This window comes from Pholcus phalangioides, unplaced genomic scaffold (assembly GCF_987345545.1).
Source record: "Pholcus phalangioides strain wild (caught in Gottingen) unplaced genomic scaffold, Ppha-v1.0 ptg000003l_1, whole genome shotgun sequence".
NCBI classification, from domain to species: Eukaryota; Metazoa; Arthropoda; class Arachnida; order Araneae; family Pholcidae; genus Pholcus; species Pholcus phalangioides.
The window spans coordinates 35,210,406-35,227,910 of record NW_028301596.1 but is presented as its reverse complement, the minus strand read 5'-3'; the positions used below and the strand labels follow the sequence as shown (position 1 = coordinate 35,227,910).

Genomic DNA, 17,505 nt, shown 5'->3' with positions numbered 1-17,505 from the left:
AATCGCATTCACTGAAACATGCAGGAGGCATCATTGTTCCCATTTTTCCAGAAGTACGAAAACAGCAGTGGGCACCAATACTACATGTGTAAAAGCAATTCTCTACAGAAGTGTCTGGATCAGAACGGTTCTACTGCATAATTCAAAATCTTAACTTTCCAAAGCCTGAGAAAGCTTTGGGCATTTCACAGGAACTGATTAGAGATACTGTGTTTTCAACTCATTCAGGAAAAAAAGCACCAAGATTGGCTAAAAATTATAAGTCAGGGATAGGCAAAAAAAAAGAAATTGTGAGTGTCTTAGTTTTAGACAGAAAGAGCCAATGAAGCTCAGCAAAAATGATAAGCAAACTGTTGGTCTACTTACTAATTACTGCATTATTGAATGTCATAAGAGTTAGTAGTAGTAGCTCAACCTACAGGGGTCATTCATATAAGGAAGAAACAGCTGTTCACTTTTTTTGTGAATGTGAAGCATACTCCACGCATAGATTTGAGCACTTGGCTCATCATTTGATTGAACCCTAGGAGCTTCAAGACATTGCATTTGGTCTTAGCTCTTCAGCTACAGATCTCTACTGAGGATTTTCATTTTCTTTGGGGAGGGGGATAGTACAATAGACCTCGGGCCACAGTGCTAAGTTCCATGGAACCACCCACCCCCATGTCTCTCAAGCTAACCTCTAACATTCTTTTTTTTTTTTCGAATTTGTTTGTCACAGAACTTTTCTCTCAACTTTATCAAATACTTACACATATACTTTTGCCAAATATTTGTATCCCCTATGACCATTTTGAATTTCTCTTAATTTTTCAGGTCGGTAGGAACCCTGTACAGTTAATATGTGCACACCAGTAGAATAAATGAAAATATCAACTACCTTTGTTGCAGTATGGGCATTTATGTTCCTCTTCTCCTCTATGCATTTTAAGGTGATGATAAAAGCTAATCTTTGACAAAAGCTTTTTATCACACCCTCGCCATGGACATGGTGTTGATGGCCTGCAAATAAATAATGCATATAAATTAGTATCAGAAGAAAACTGTTTTTAAAATGAAAATAACTCAAGTTTATTGAATGGAAAAAGATACACAGCAAAATATAATGAAGCAATACTCTTACTCATGCATCTCCTTGTGTGTGTCCAATAATTCTCTATGGAGGAATCTACGATGACAGCTGTCACATTCATGCACAACATCATGAGTTCTTAAATGTTGCCATAAGCCCTGAGTACTTTGTAATTTCAATCCACAGAACTATATAAAGGAAATATTCTTAAGTTTCTAGAATAAGACTTCAAGTAGACAGGTTAATATAGAAGTTTACGGCAAAGCAATGCACAATGAGATAATACAGCGGAAACCTTATTTATGTTTGTGTGTGTAACTCTAACACCACTTTCACATTTAATTGACATTTGGCTTTGGTCAAAATTGGTTCCTTTTCATTTTAATGTTAGAATATTTCATTTATTAACGTAAAACCTCAATTATTGAAAGTTTTAACTTCCACTCAAACTCCAAATCTTTTTCAAAAATTATCCTTTATATCCATGAAATGCACACAATTTTTGTAGATAGTGAAAATGCATTGCTGAAACAATTATTTTGTATACAGTAGAGTCTCAAAAATCTGAACCCAGAAAGTTTGAGTTCCCAGATAATCAGATACACTGAAAAATTTTTAATTTCCTTCTCGTGACCCTATTCCTTTTTTTTTTCCTCCACTTCTTTATTTTTTTTCAGGAATACTAAGTAGTATGTGTGTACGTATTGCACATTAATTTCAGTTTGAAAGAGACTAAGCAGCACCCCCCCCCCCCAGCCCTATAATGGATAACTGATGTAATAAAATATTAGACTCCCTTGAATGGACATAGACCATTATCTTTCGGGAGGTTGCTGGAAAACAGGAGCAAGTTTGCCCATTTTCAATGTAATGGTGGACAAAGGCATTATATCCAATAATTGATTGATGTGAAATCATTGGAAAGGCAGTTAAAAGCTATCAGTGTCTCAGCATCCTTCACCATCAATCCCATCCCTAACTCCTCTTTATCGTTCTCATCTTCTCGCCCATTTGCTGTTCATTTTTTGAAACACATCACTACACATATATCTAATCACATCTAATTAACTCAAGAATTAATGCAATAATTTTTTTTTAAAGTAAAGCCAGCATTTAAAGCATTTTTTATTTTTTTAGAGGAAGGCCTAATTTGAGTTTTTCGATAATCAGTGATGGCATCTGCCCCCATCCATCTTGGGTTATAGAGTCTATACTGTATTGTCACTGCAAAAGCCATGAATTGTAGGGTGATTGCTGAAACTTACGAAAATAGCCATTGAGCTGGGTAATGGTGATTTAGAGTGGACAATTAAGTGGTTTGTTCATTGCTTGTTTCTGAGAATACGCAGATGTAGCGAGCCCAAAGAAACTGGTTTCAATTGTTTGAAAGATGGTCATATGTCCTTTCAGAATTTTTTCTTCTAATGTTTTCAGGGTTATCCCCAGAGGGTGGGAATGTCCATTGTAAGCATTTAGAGGGCACGAGTCTGCCAATAACAGACATATACGGTACACACAATAAGTTTATTTGATAATTTCCAGTAGAATTTTCTTTCATTGTGATGGTTTGCTTGCTAGATGAGTCAATGTCGCAAAAACAAAAGGTGCTTTCTCTAACAGATAAACTGGAATTTTGGAAGAATTTGACAAGAGTTTTAAATTAATGATGAAAGTTGATCTTGCAAAATGATTGAATACCGTGTCAACTTTGAAAACAATTATAAAGCAGAAAAGTAAAATCAAGGACCAAGATGCTGGCTGCAAATCATCTGCTGCCAAAATGATGATAGTTCAAGATGGGCAATTTTCCAAAACAAAGGTTATGTTCTGCTAATTTCATTTTCCTAAGTGATATGAAAAATGTGATTTTAAAATTCAATTTTTTTTCCCTCAAGTATGAATGAAATGAATTGTTTTCCCATAACAGAATTGGAGAGGCAATTAAACACATTCAATTTTATAATATTTTGTATGTCTGTTAGAAGAGGGGGGGGGACATTTTTTTAAAAGTCTCAGTTGTGCAACTTACATGTTTATACAACATTTTGACCTGGCCTCTTGAACGTTGTGTAAACGAGGTTCCACTGTACTTTTTATATTTGTTTCATTTTTTTAATACCTGGAATTTTTAAAAGTTTAAATTTTATTAATCCATAGAATTTGGTTTTACACAAAAACCCATGTTGCTAAACATGAAATATAAAATATAATTTAGTAAAATTTGACCTTATGCTATTAATTTACAACAAATAGATATGTAATTATATGTGATTAGCTCACCTCACAAGTGTTTGATAGGCTAGCATGCTTCTGCTGGATATGAAGTCGCCTTGAAACCTGCTGAAGAAATTCCATGCCACAAGCAGAACATTTGTAGTTGTGACTTTCCATTTCCATATGCTGCACAAAGAAGGATTTCAAACCAAACCATGCATTACAGGTTTTGCACTTATAGTTCCTTGGTTCCATTCCACCAGGCTTGCATTTTTCCTGGAATATCAATTTCATTTATTTCAAGTTAATACAATGAAATAGTATGCATAGAATAGAGCTGGGTGATAGAAAAATTGAGTTTACTCATTTTTGAAAAACTAATGAAATAAAAGAAACTGAACAGCATAAATGTATTGAAATGAAACTCTCAAACAATTTTCACTCACGTGCATTGTAATGTAGTTTTCACAATGGTCAGGACTCAGGTTATGTTCTTTCAATTCATCATCATCCTTGAATACACAATCACAGATACTGCAATAGTGGGAAACATTTTGCGGATGGGCTTTGACGTGTTTTCTGAATTCATCTCCATTTGTAAATGTCAAGTTGCATGAGGTGATGACGCATTTGAATCTCCTCTCATATGTGTGCAGGTCTTGCATGTGCAGGTAGTATAATGCATAGCTTTTTATAACCGAATCACATACATTACAATAATGACCAACTTTGTTGGGGAAACCCAAGCTTGTGAGATAATGGTCTTCTGGAAGGCTCTTTATCGAAAGGTTATTTTTAATTTCACCAATCTCTTCACTTTTCCCATTTTGAGTGGAATCTAGAAGGCAAAAATTAATACAATCAAACGAAAAAAAAGAAGTATATTATCAGAAAATTAATTTATAAGCAATATCAGTACAAACAAATTAAATTTTATTTCAATAGTCTGAGGTGGATGTAGAACAGTGTTTCCCAAAGGGGGCGATGGAATGGTCCAAGGAGGACAATGGAAGCTATGGGTTTAGTATTTGATCTTATGTGCTGGCTTGAGCTGGAGAGAGAGAGTAATAGGAATTAAAATTTTCTAAGGAAGGGGCGATGGAACGAAAAGTTTGGAAGACTAATGTAGAATAAGGTTACTGAAAATTACAGCTTAGATTACTAAAAACACCGGTTGTTCCAAAAAGCTTGGATTACTTGCACAAGTTCAGATACCACTACACTTAAAGGCCTGTTTACACGAGGCAAGTGCTTTAGTTGGTAACTTAATTTTAACTTACCAATTCTTCTTGAAAGTGTCCACACAATAAGTGGTAAGTAGACACTCATTGGATAATTTTTACGGAGGTGAGCGCAGTTAGCGCATGCACGCTTCAGTCTACTCAAATCCACGGAGAGAGACAGACGCAATGCGCGGGAGTATAATAGTAATAATTTTTTATTTATCTGGCATTCAGAGAGGTGCTTTTTTTAAAGCTCATAGCTTTCGTAACGATGAATGAAGATGATCAGGTAGAACTTAAGAATACTGTGATCAGAGCCACATTATATGATATTTTTTTTAAAGAATATAAATTTATTCACTTTCACTTACCCAAGAGGGGTATAGTTATGTGGTACACATTGAGGACGAAGTATATTCTGACTCCAATTGAAGAGACGGTTGATAATATTTAAGTTCATTTAATTTTAAAAAACTATTTACATAGGTTAACAATATTAATTCCACATAATAAAAAAGGAGAAACTTTTTTCTCTATTGCACGAGAGCAACACACTGAGCGAGAAGTAGGTCACGCAAGGGAAACAGTTCGCTTGTCCCCTTTTTTTGCCTCTGCCACCCACGCCATCAGGAGGTGCACGTAAGGGGGCGAGAGATGACGCCACAGGGGAAAAAAGAATATACAACATATTATAAACTTATGTAAGTCATCGAGAAGAAATATATTTCTCCTCTAATTTGTAAATATCGATTATATGATATTTTAATCAAAGTTAAAGAGGAGATAAATTATGAATTATATGTAAGCCGAAAATACGGGAGAAGATTCATGGCATTCGTAGGAAATTCTAAGGTTAAAAATTAAATAATAAAAATTCATTAAACAAAAATTATTTCCAAATTTTCGAAATCATTATTATTTTTTAATTTCATCTATAGAGATTATATCTTTATGTTAAATATTTGATCACATATTTTTACAACAGATGGCAGCAAATTCGTTCTGGACGAGAGAAATATTCGAAACCTCCCCACCTGATACATATTTTTGAATCTTCAATTTTTTTCAACTCCTGACATCACGTCGACAGAATATTCCATAGCTTTTTCCAACATCCAATAATTTTTATCTTGTTTGTTAAGGTAATTTTCATTTCTATAGTTCAACAAACATTCATGGTGAAGATATTTTTCAATAAACTTGAAGGTTGTGTCCTCTAGCCACCTCATTCAATATTTCCGCGGAATTCTAGCGAAACTTCAGGAGACGACGGAGTATGAACAGGTTCACGCTTGAGATCAAAATAAACCCCTCCGTGAGAGAGCAAAAAGACCCCTCCAGAGCGCAGGTCACGCCCACTGGCGCATGCGCATAGGTCTACTTAACCGGAAAAAATAGAACCGTTCATATTTAACTTACCAACTAAATCAATTGTGCACTTGCCAACTATCGTCTGCATACATTGTATCGTACTTGGCAACTAAAAATTAAGTTACCAACTAAAGCACTTGCCTTGTGTAAACGGGCCTTAACTCTTTACCTGGGAACAAGTTAACTTTTCCCCCATCTGGCAGCATAAATATGTTAGAGCCGCAGTGGTCGATCTCTGCTCCGTGGGCATTTCTCCCAAGATCTCCATGGCCACTCGAGGAAAATAAAATGAATCAGTATGTTTGATAAATGAATGAGAAAAAGAGGCCCATAGAAATTATAAACCAAAAACGGCATGAGTCAAAAACGGTTGAGAACCACTGCATTAGGGCATACACACACAACACAAGTTTCCAACATGCCCCTAAAACAGAATATACCAGCAGAAAAACTGACATATATCACAGAACAATTATTGCTAGAGTAAAACAATCTTGGAAGAATTTACGAAAAGAGGGGAAAAGGAACTCTTCCTTATAAAAAACAAAATTATGGGAATTTTTTTACCACAGAACATTTTCAGAAAGCTGAAAGCTCATTACAGAACAATGCAAAATTAGGAAGGGGGATATATGAACTAATTCCCCAGGAAAATGTAAGCGATATGAATGTACAGTTAAGTAGCAAATTGTGTCTATTATATTCAATCTTATTTTCAGTAAGAAGGTTAATTAACTTACATTTTCAGATGAAGATAGCATGATAAACGTGGCATTGTTACTAAAAGCTAATTTATCTCCAATACTTATTTAAAGACCAAAAGAGAATAAAATTTTCTATGACTTTTGCCTACTGATATTGGTACACTTTCTATAAAGGTAAGATTCTTGACTAAATTAATCTCCACCAAAATGATGAGGTAACTATTTTGGTCAAAACACAATGCATGGTCATCCTTCTTGTCTTTGTTTTTAAGATAGTTTTATTTTTAAGATATTGCTACCAAAAAATTTGTATCCCACTGTGATCATATTAAGCAGCATATACTGTACAAGAAACTGAAGAAAAAAAAAATCAATACAAATAACTAATTTCTTCTCCCTTGAAATTCATACCTGCTGAGCCATCCTTTGTACATAGTGGTGAACCTTTGCTGACCCATGTCATGTGCACATGAAGAAGATGGTTTCTGAAGTCCACAAGGCTTGACATTTTTTTGTCACAAATGAAACAACTGAATTTATCGGATCTCTCTTTCAATACAGACTGACTTACTTTCTGAATAATTTCATACGTCTGATGCTTCAACTCGACCATGTGTTTCTGCATAAAAGATAATTTTTTTTTTTTAAAAAGCAGAACTTTTAAGTATTCATGCATCATAAACCTCATATAAGTTGATGATACATTGGAGAACAGATCAGGGCTTGACAAATTGAAAAAAATAAAATAAAAAATTAGAAGTCGAATATCTCAGGATTCCCTCACAGAAACACATTTCAAAAATGTTTTTCTTGTTTAAACAGATATGCTAACATAAATTCTGAAAACTTTGTTTTATTCTCAGGTTCCAATTTAGTAAATGCACATACAAAAATTTCAGGCACCAATTCTAATTTTGACCATAGAGACTTGGAACATAGGATTTGTCAAGCCCTGGATTAAATTTATTTCTTTTGTCAATAGAAATCAATTATTGGGTTGAAATACAAAAATGCAGTAAAATATGTTGTATGTATGAGTTGAAAAACACCAGTAAAAATACAAAAAGGACAAAATGAATTAGGGTGAGTGTAATAGAAATATAACAAATTTCTTATGTGAAAATATACAGAAATTTAAAAAAATTTATAAGAAACATTTATGCTCAGATAAAATATGAAAAAAAAACCTCACAGACACACTTTTACTTTTATATCACAAGAAAACAAGTTCTCAAAGTATAGTTTTGATTGATGTGTAAAAAAAGTTAAGTCTTGAAGAAGGAATGTATGCATAACTCACTTTGATTTCAGGTTCAGTGAGATAACATGTGGAGCATTGCTTGCATTTGAAAATTTGAATTATCGAATCTTTTTTCTGTATCATTTTGTCAAGTTTCGGAGGTATGGTGGGACTGACAGTACTCTTCCGTTTCGGACAGCCATGAATATGTACCACAGCACTTTTTGAATTGCCACAAGACTGTAAGCATTTCGCACAAGACCAATCATCGGGACCTTCGAAGAAAGGAAAAATAAAACCATAAACCACTATAATTAGATTTACAACAACACAACTATTAATAACGATATGGAATAAAGTATAATAAATCAAATAATAATTTTAGATAAGGTGAGAGTAATGGCGTATTAAATACTATATACTGATAAGTCAGTAAGCACTTCAAAGTTCTCGAATTTACAGAATGCTTGGATTGTTTTGAAATTTTGGTTATATAAACTATATGCAATTTTCTTTCATGTGATTATTTCCTATGTTATGCTAGAGCACTTCTATTATAAAGTGTCAGAAAGAGAGAAAGCGTCTTCACTCATATTCTCGATTATTCTCTAATTTTTACATCCAGGAGAATATTCTCACCTCGCATCTCTACACAAGATGCTGTGGGCTTATTAACCAAATAACTAAGTGACAGAAAATACATAACAAGCATTGAAAATAGCAGATAACATATTTTATGAAAGTTAAAACTCTTTAGAGCTTTTTCTGATACAGGGTTTATTGAAAGCCTTTTTCTCATTTTTTTGTCAGTCCCCTAAATGCACTCATGAATAAATAAGCAAAATATTAATTTGTGGGAAACCCCCCCCCCCCCTTATCGTCCAGATACTTCAAGCAAGTAACTTGATACAACTCACTGTATCACCTATATCTTTGTTCGTTCATGATATTCAACAGTAATGTCCACAAAAGTTGCTATATATATAGTCAGCAACTAAATTGTAAAAAATAAAATTTGTATCTTTTGTGCATGCATACCTAAAAATTATTTCCTTTAAATGCTCATATCTCATGAAATACCATATGGAATGTTTTGAATTTCTGTATAATATGTAACTTTTATGTTGTCATTCTCAGCAAGTTTCATAAACTTTGGTTGAAACTCAACTTGTTATAAGCAAAAATTATGATAAAAATCAGAATTTTTTGGAAGAAAAATTCATAATCATTTCATATCTTTGTGAAAATACTAACTAACTCTAACATGTTTTTCACGAAAATGCATACAAGCATTGAAAATAGCAGATATTTGTGAAGATGAAAAACTATTTGGAGCTTTTTCTGATACAGGGTTTATTGAAAATATTTAATTTTTTGTCAGTCTCCTAAATGCACTTGTGACTAAATTTTCACTAGAAATTGTGAATATGAGAGTTTACAAAACCAAAATTTCAGATCAATTCACTAAATATTATTCTAGAAATTTAAAAAAATCTCTGAACTCTAAAGTGTCCACTGACTCATTGCCATATCATGTACAATAGCATGTATTTTGATAGCATCAAATTTGTGAGACATGATTTAGGCCAGGATCACACAATAAGTTTGATCAAAGATCTTTCGCTAAACTTGAAGAGAAAAAAAAATAGCCAATAAGCCTATTGAATAAATTTGCTTGAATGCAACCAATGTGCTTATTGGTTTGCATTTTCAACTTTCATAAAAGAACTTTTATAAAACTTTAATAGCATAATAGGTCTACTGACCTTAGAATAAAATGGATCTTGAAAGAAACCCTTAATTCATAAATGTTAAATTGTTTAGCCAGCCTGTGGTTACCCCTCATCAGTTATCGTTAAGCATTATAATTAGGGGTCTGTCCAGACTTTTTTTTATAGGGTCGTTTTTGTGAAAAGGGTCATTAAAAAAAAAATTTCTGAAAAATAAGTAATTTTATGAGAAGCGAAATAATCTAATAATTTATCACATAAGGAATGAGATGCCAAATTATGATTTCATTAATCTGTATTTTGTAAAGGGTCTATTTTTCAGATCCGGATTTTTGTGAAGGGTCATTTTCAGATATGGGATTTATGAAGGGTCCTGAAAACGGACCCAAATTTTGGCTGAACAGACCTCTGATAATGCAAACTTTTTTTTAATCACCGGCCAAATGTTTTATGTATTCCTTTCATTCAATTTAATAAAAATTTAGCAAAAACATTACCCGTACTACAAAATAAAAATGCTATCACAGTATCAACAATAAATGCTTACCTATGTGTACAAATAAAAGTAATCCTTTTCATACACCACAATATCAACTACACACACAAACTTATTTGTACACTGGAACCTCTATATCTTGACAAGGAGCTGACTTGACTATCTCAGTAACTCAATATTTATTATTCCACATAGTTGGCACAAAACTAAATTCAATAGAGAAACCTCTCTAACTCAACACAAGGTGGCTAAAACTTGCTAAGTCAACTATCATTTGTACTGATATTTCCACGGATAATTTTTCAAAATTGCTCAGACATTAGCCAGCTAATAAATTTTCACAACATTGTTCATGAGGACATTTATTTCAACATTTTTTTAGTTTTAAATAAATAAATATATATATATATATATATATATTTTTTTTTTTTGGTAGGTTTCTCCCTTACACCTTAGAATAGAGTCACTTCCAACTGTTTGAAACCGGAAAACTAACTTGGTGACACCAAAAATCAAGATAGGCGTGAATGATATCTAATTTTTGAGTAAGCTAGATTGAAATTTTCAAGTTTGAAAATTAAAGTGTTTTTTCTTTATTTTTGAAAACTGCACACACCCCAAAACTGAATGCTAAAATCTGTGACATTCGTCACAGAACAATTAGTGCTACTGCAGAACAATCTGGAAGAACTTTAAGAAAAAGTACAGAAAAAGCTATTGTGCAGGATTTTTAACACGTTTCTATTCAGACAAGGGTTTCTTGCAGAATGTGAAACATTGTTTTGGATACTGCAGTTTATTCACAAGCAACATACTACATATTTCAACACGCTATGGTTAGGTTACTTGGAAGCATTTCATAGAAAACTGCAGATAATTTTTGTTTTTTTTTGTTAATTTATAGAGGACGGAACAGAAATTGTTCAACTCTATATTAGTACACCTACATGTATAAATGATATTCAAAAATTGTGAGAAAAAGAACAAACGAAACTTTGCTGACATACGCTTAAAGTTGACATGCTTATCCATACTTTTAGGGTATTGAATTATCAAGGTTCCATTGTGATTATAAAATTCAACTGAGTTAAAACTTAAGAAAAATATGTAAAATTTGTTTTCATACCAGTAACATATAAATCAGCATATAGAACGTTGAGCTATATATAGTTTTTTGTCAACAGAAATTCTGAAATCTAAATCATAGACAAATGCCTACACATATTCAAAATAGGATTTTCAAATGAACATTTATTACCTGTTTGAACAGTGTGGGCGAGTAAAATATGCTTATCAAGTCTTTCTTTCCCTTCCATGAATAAAGAACAAACAGGACATTTGAGTTTTAATAATTTAGGTGTGCTCCCAACTTTGATACTGTGTCTTTGTTTTTTATGATTCTTCAGTTTATTTGGCCTAGACGAGGTATAATTACATTGGTCGCATGCATAGGTCATCATCTTGTGGACATTTCTCATGTGCTTAAGGTGAGTAGGAAATTCTTTGTTGGATACACAGCAGACACTGCAGAAGAACATGTCATTCATTTCTGTAACTTGCTGTTCACGAATGAGACGAACAACCTTGGTATGAGAAGTTGGATAATGAGAACGAACTTCAGTAAGATTTTTAAGAGTTACTTCGCAGAACCTGCATGCAGAATTCAAGGTGGTCTGTTCTGTGACGTCTGGTGGGATGCAAACGAAAACTATATTGTCACTGAATTCTGCTTTGTAATTCTGGGTAGTCAGGTCATGAACTCCAGCATAATGTCTTTCGAGTTCACCGAGATTTTTCAAAGGTACCTTTGCAGAACAGAGAAGACATTTGTAACTGGAGGCATTCGGTGAAACAACTTGCCGGAACAAATACATTCCAATAAGCTTATTACAATTGTCTGCTTCAGATAATGGCAATTCACTTTCCACCATTTGTATTGTGCTTGGCAATTTTAGCATTTTACTTTCATCTTCAACATCAGCATCAATGTCAACACTATGAGAAGACTTCTGTTTTGAACTCTGTGAAGAATACAAAAGAAAGAATTATACATTTTTCTTGATATGTATATATTTTTTAAGTTGCATTCAAAGTTTACATAGATGCACAAAAGTGAAAATTAAGCAAAAAATCTCAGTGATAAATCTTTATGGTGATATACAGTAAAACTTATTTTTTAAAAACACCAACAGGACAAAAAAAATTGTCCATAAAAGAGGGGTGACTGTTAATCAGGAGTTTGAAATGCAGTTTTGTTATACAATGGAAAATTACTATTTGGCCACAAAAGAGGGGGTGACCACATTTGAGGGGTGTCCGTTAAGTTTTACTGTAATTTTGAAAAGGCTTACTGCACTTACACTAACATGCATACAGTGCCTACATTAATTTGTTTTAATAACACAATCTCTTACACATTAATTACAAATGAATCAATAAAACAAACAAGACTTTCATGCCCATCAACGTAATACAAAATATGTAGTTTTCAGGTTTCAAGGCTGACATGATAGGAAGTTTATTTTTCAATGTTTCATTCATACATGGGGGTGGGAAACGTTTTCAAGAAATCTTACATCATGGCGTGGGGAAAAGGTCTTAAGACTACTGTTATCAAAATTTACAGATTAAATTATTTGATTTGCCTTATTATTTAAATACAGTAGACTTGCCAGAATCCAGCCATATACTAATCTGGCATTTTTAGAAAGGCTTATTTCAAGCATAGAACAGCAAAACATGTCACTGCATGTTTGCACACAGAAGTTTATACTAAGTGGTCTATTTTTTCAAATACCTTCGAGCAATCACACAATTTTGGTAACCCGGCACAATCCTGGTCTCATGTGCAAATTCGTATTTGACAGTCTACTGTATTTTCATCTTGGAAGAAGTTCATATTACAGCAATATAAGTCTTTGTCGCAAAAAAATGAATATATTGTACATCTAAATCTGAACAAAGAAAATAATAGCAAATCGGAACAAAACAAAAAAAAAAACCTAAAAATTACCGTAGCTTCCATGCTAGGAGATTGTCCGAGTTTTCCAGTTTGCTTCTTTGAATCTGGTGTGATGCTTGATTTATCACCCACTGGGTTTACTTCTAGCATGTTTCCATTCGGCATAACAACATAAAGGGTTTCTGCAGAAGAAGCAACTGGAGTTAAGGCCTGCCCAGGTGAACCAATTACAGCACCAGTAGAAATATTCCTCTGCAACATAACTTTAGGTTTTGGCTGAATAGTACGTGGAGAACCCTGCTTCCCAGATTTCCCTGTAATTCCTGGTGGTGATGACTCAGATTTCTTGTTGCCAGGTTTCTCAATTACCGAACTCCCCACAGCACTCATAGCTGCTGAATCAGCTTGCTGTTTTGATACAAGTGCAGCAATTTTTTCTCTGTAAGATATTCGCTTCTGAGACTTGAATGATGTAGATGATGAAAATTCAGATTTAGAATAAGATCTTAAACCTTCAAATTTACTTGAGGGTTGATACTTTTGCTTCGGGGTATCTGTCTTTTTAGCTCTTTCCCCCGGATCATCAAACTCCCCTAACCTTTTATGTAATATGTAATTGAAAACAAATGCCTTTCTTTCTTCATCATCCTCGGGTACTTGTTCTAATTTGACATGAGGATCCAAGTCTACAAACATCAAAGGCTTCACAAGTTCTTCACATCCTCGAACTTTTACTATTTTAGAGGGGTCTTTTGGATCTGCGATTTCTATCAATATTTCTTTTGAATCAATTTCCATTTTTACTGCCTCCACTTCATCAGCAAAACTTTTGGGAGACTCGTCTACTTTCCGTTTTTTCAAACAGACAGATTTTATGAAACTCATTGCAGCTTTCTTACTTGATCGCCCACCTCTGTCGGTTAAGATAATCTCTTTTTCATCAGGACTTGATTCATCATCCGTGGATATCTAAAAATAGAAGAGAAAGAAATTCCCACCTTCACAATTTCAAAACGCTAATGCATGTTATGGAAACACTAGAGTATCAATGAAACAGAAATCAGATGAAATAAGTGAAATTTAAAAAAAAATTCCATCAAAACAATCAATAACATTACAATAAATTAGCAAACCAATAATATTATATATTTATATTTCATTATAAAAAAATTAAATCCAAACAATACCCTGAAAAGAATTAGAATCAAATCTGAATATATCAATGCTGGAAAATATGATTAAAATTAAATAGCAGCGATAACTTAATAGACAATCAGTTGATTTAAAGCTATTAATTATCAATCAGCAAAAATTATATATAAGCACAAATGTGCTTACATTCTTCTATCTTACTCACTATTTCGTAATATATTTTTCTCTTCCTTTGTTTAGGAGGCTTGACGGGGGAAGGCTCTTTCTTTAATATTCCAGATGAATTGCGTTTGTGTCGCCTTTCAAAATCTTCAATTAGAGCACGACTGAGTATATTTTGTTCTGGTTCCCAGCAGTTCTCTGAACTATCAAAAGAAATAAAAGGAATGAAATAATGTAAGTTGATAATGTTGATCTCAAATGTGACACAAAGATTCAACCTTATTAAAAATTCAACCTTAGCAAAATATAATGGAAAACACATGCACAAGTATTTAAATCTATCTCAAAATTATTAAATTATTAAAGCTAGGAATAAAAAAATGAAAGACTCAAAAAGGTAAGTTGAACACTATTTTTTATTTACATTTTAAATCAGATACCAAATAAACGAGTAATTTACATACTCTGGATATCCTTTCCATTTCAATAGATATTCTGTTTTACCATTACGGAAACGTTTCGCAATTACTTTTTCAACTTTGTAAACTTCTTCACCCTGAATAGAATGTAAGAGGAAAGCATATCAAATCAATTCCATTGTCTTCGTATTCAAAGCATATTAAAGCAAACATTACATACTTGCTTGAAGAAAAGATAGGAGAAATTGACAATAAAATCCGTACATTTTACTTCTACGGAAACACATCTTGATCGCGTGAGTTTAAAATGCTTAGTCTAAAACAGAAACACTGCTAGCATTTCCTTTACGTAGAAATAGTATGATGAAAAGACATGGGATAAGCTACCTAAATGTCAGTTTTTTAAAGAGACCAGAGGTGGCCCTGAATTAAATACCTGGAATTTCAGAAAAGGGCATATAGAAATTTGGTTCACACATCCCGCGTAGGATGCTTACTTTTCTAGTTCCAAGAAAAAAAATACAAATAAAAAACCTCCCCAACTATTATTTTTCCCCCCTCTTTCTACCATCTATCAGGATCGCATGACCTTGAAAAGGTACAAATGGAGCAATTAACTGCACTGTATTGTATTGGTATAACCCATGTGTTATTAAAGAATAATGACAAGATATATAGCTGCATCCCTGAATGAAGGGCTGTATACTGAATTGCTCAATTTCAGAGAGCTTTTTTCCCTGGTTTACTATATGCCGGAAACTTTCATGGCTAATCTACCACCATTCAAAGACAGCATCTATACTGCATAAATTTGCTTCATCCCTAGAAGATTACGAATGTACATTTTTTTAATAGTAAAGGATTGGAGTGGTGTTTAAATTATAAAAAATTTTGTGATCATTCAAGGAAGAAGAAAACTGAATAAGTAAAAGCACTAATTTGAATATCCACAGTTTTGTTATCTAGCCACTATGTGGTCATCACTGTTTCACATTGTGAAAATTAGGGGGAAGGGTGTGCGCAGAATCAGCCTTTCGAGGGGCACAAGCATTTCTTTCACTGAAATTTTGGGTCACGAACAGGGTTTGACAAATCCTAGCATCATGTCAATTAGAAAGTTGGCATCTTGGTGCCTATTTTTTTTAATGCATGATAACTGAATTGAAGTCTTGGGCAGCACAAAATAATTGGAAATTATGTCAGCATGTATGCTAGCACAGACAAGAGTCCCTCAGTCCCGTAAAAGACAATGAGTAACACCATCGATTTCGGCTTGATCAATTTTGATTGAAGACGTTTTTAGAAATGATTTATTTGATTCAGAGGGATACCAGTGGGGGATTACTTTAATTTTTTCGAGAGAGGAACCCACTTTCACTTACAAAGAACCCAGGTAAATTAAAGTAAAGCAGCACTTTTGAGAGACTTTACATGATACAGCAAAGATTCAGAATGAATTGAAACCAGAAGATAATATTCCAATCAAAATAATTTAAATATTCTTTGTCATAAATTTCTTTTCAGGTGATCTCATAGATTTTAGGTCTTCTCCCTAAAATTTTCTTAGAGGCTGGATGGTAACTTTGTACAGAACATGGTAAAGATGCAAACACATTGTAATTTATCAATTCTGTGCCCAGATGGCAAAATGGTATAAGTCACTTTTCCCAAAAAATAGAGTTGCTCACATTCCGAAGTCTTGTTCTTTAAATTTTAGGAAGGTAGAAAATTTAATCTTTCTATTTAAGATTATGAGGAAATGACGGCGGCAAATTGCAAGTTTTTTTTCCCCAAAAGCCACAGTATCCCATGTTGGCAAAATATTATTTACAAATTCGCCATCGTGAAATTTTAACATTTTTTATAACATTTTGCCATCTGAGCAAAAAGAACTTAACTATATGAAATCCTAGCCATGATGCAAACTGAAATTTTATGGAAGGGGGAAGAGACATTTCTCACATTCCAAGTGAAATGGCTCTAGGGAAGACCTTGCAAAAAAGATGTCTCAATAAGTTGTTGATCATTGATCATTTTTGTCGCACCACGATCATTTTCTGCACACGAGGGCTAATTAGACCGGGACCAACAATTTATTGCCGATTTCGAATGGCAGGCTTGTTTTTTATACTCATCGAGAGGTTGGTGCACTAACCCCTCAATGTCAATAAATTGTTACTTATATATATCTAAGTTTTGCAGCTATAGTAATTATATCACTCAAAACTCACAATAACTCTACTGTGCAAATATATTTTCTTTATACAACACACACACTGTATAAATGTTTCAGATAAAAATTATATTCCTCTGGAAAAAATTTAAATTTAAAAAAAAATATTAAACTAATAACTCCATTGTTATAGGTCTAGATCATTTTGTTTTTGAAACATAAATTCAATTATTAACATGTCAAAATGAACATCACTCACTATTTTCACTTGACATTTTCTCAACAAGCATGTGCCAGTGAACGATGTATCTTCTCGTTGTTTCTGCATAAAAATGATTTTAACAAAAAGTTTCAAAATTTATTACATAATTGAATTTAGTTTTAAAAAAATCAACATGATATATCAATAAATGCACAAGCAAGAAATGACAAACTTTTGAAGAGCCAAACATCATATCAATATAAAAACTATGTGTGACCAAATAAACAAATTTTTATTTTTAAAAAATGAAATCTAAAGATAACAAGTTTTAATATTAATTGCATCATATTGAATGAAGGGAAAAATATCACAAAATTGGTTTTAA

The 17,505-nt window shown here is 33.1% G+C and overlaps 1 protein-coding gene across 1 annotated transcript in view; it reads right to left on the bottom strand.

Annotated features, from left to right (window-relative positions):
- Positions 1–17,505, bottom strand: part of LOC149088465 (uncharacterized) — a 51,959-nt gene that overhangs the window by 24,852 nt on the left and 9,602 nt on the right. Inside the window, exons 6-16 of the mRNA XM_089247566.1 lie at positions 17,178–17,240; positions 14,791–14,882; positions 14,370–14,529; positions 13,064–13,981; positions 11,309–12,071; positions 7,885–8,099; positions 6,996–7,203; positions 3,733–4,124; positions 3,353–3,562; positions 1,124–1,260; positions 881–1,002 (exon numbers count right to left, since the gene is read on the bottom strand). Coding sequence (XP_089103692.1) covers positions 881–1,002; positions 1,124–1,260; positions 3,353–3,562; positions 3,733–4,124; positions 6,996–7,203; positions 7,885–8,099; positions 11,309–12,071; positions 13,064–13,981; positions 14,370–14,529; positions 14,791–14,882; positions 17,178–17,240 — 3,280 coding nt within the window. The remainder of the gene's footprint in view (positions 1–880; positions 1,003–1,123; positions 1,261–3,352; positions 3,563–3,732; positions 4,125–6,995; positions 7,204–7,884; positions 8,100–11,308; positions 12,072–13,063; positions 13,982–14,369; positions 14,530–14,790; positions 14,883–17,177; positions 17,241–17,505) is intronic.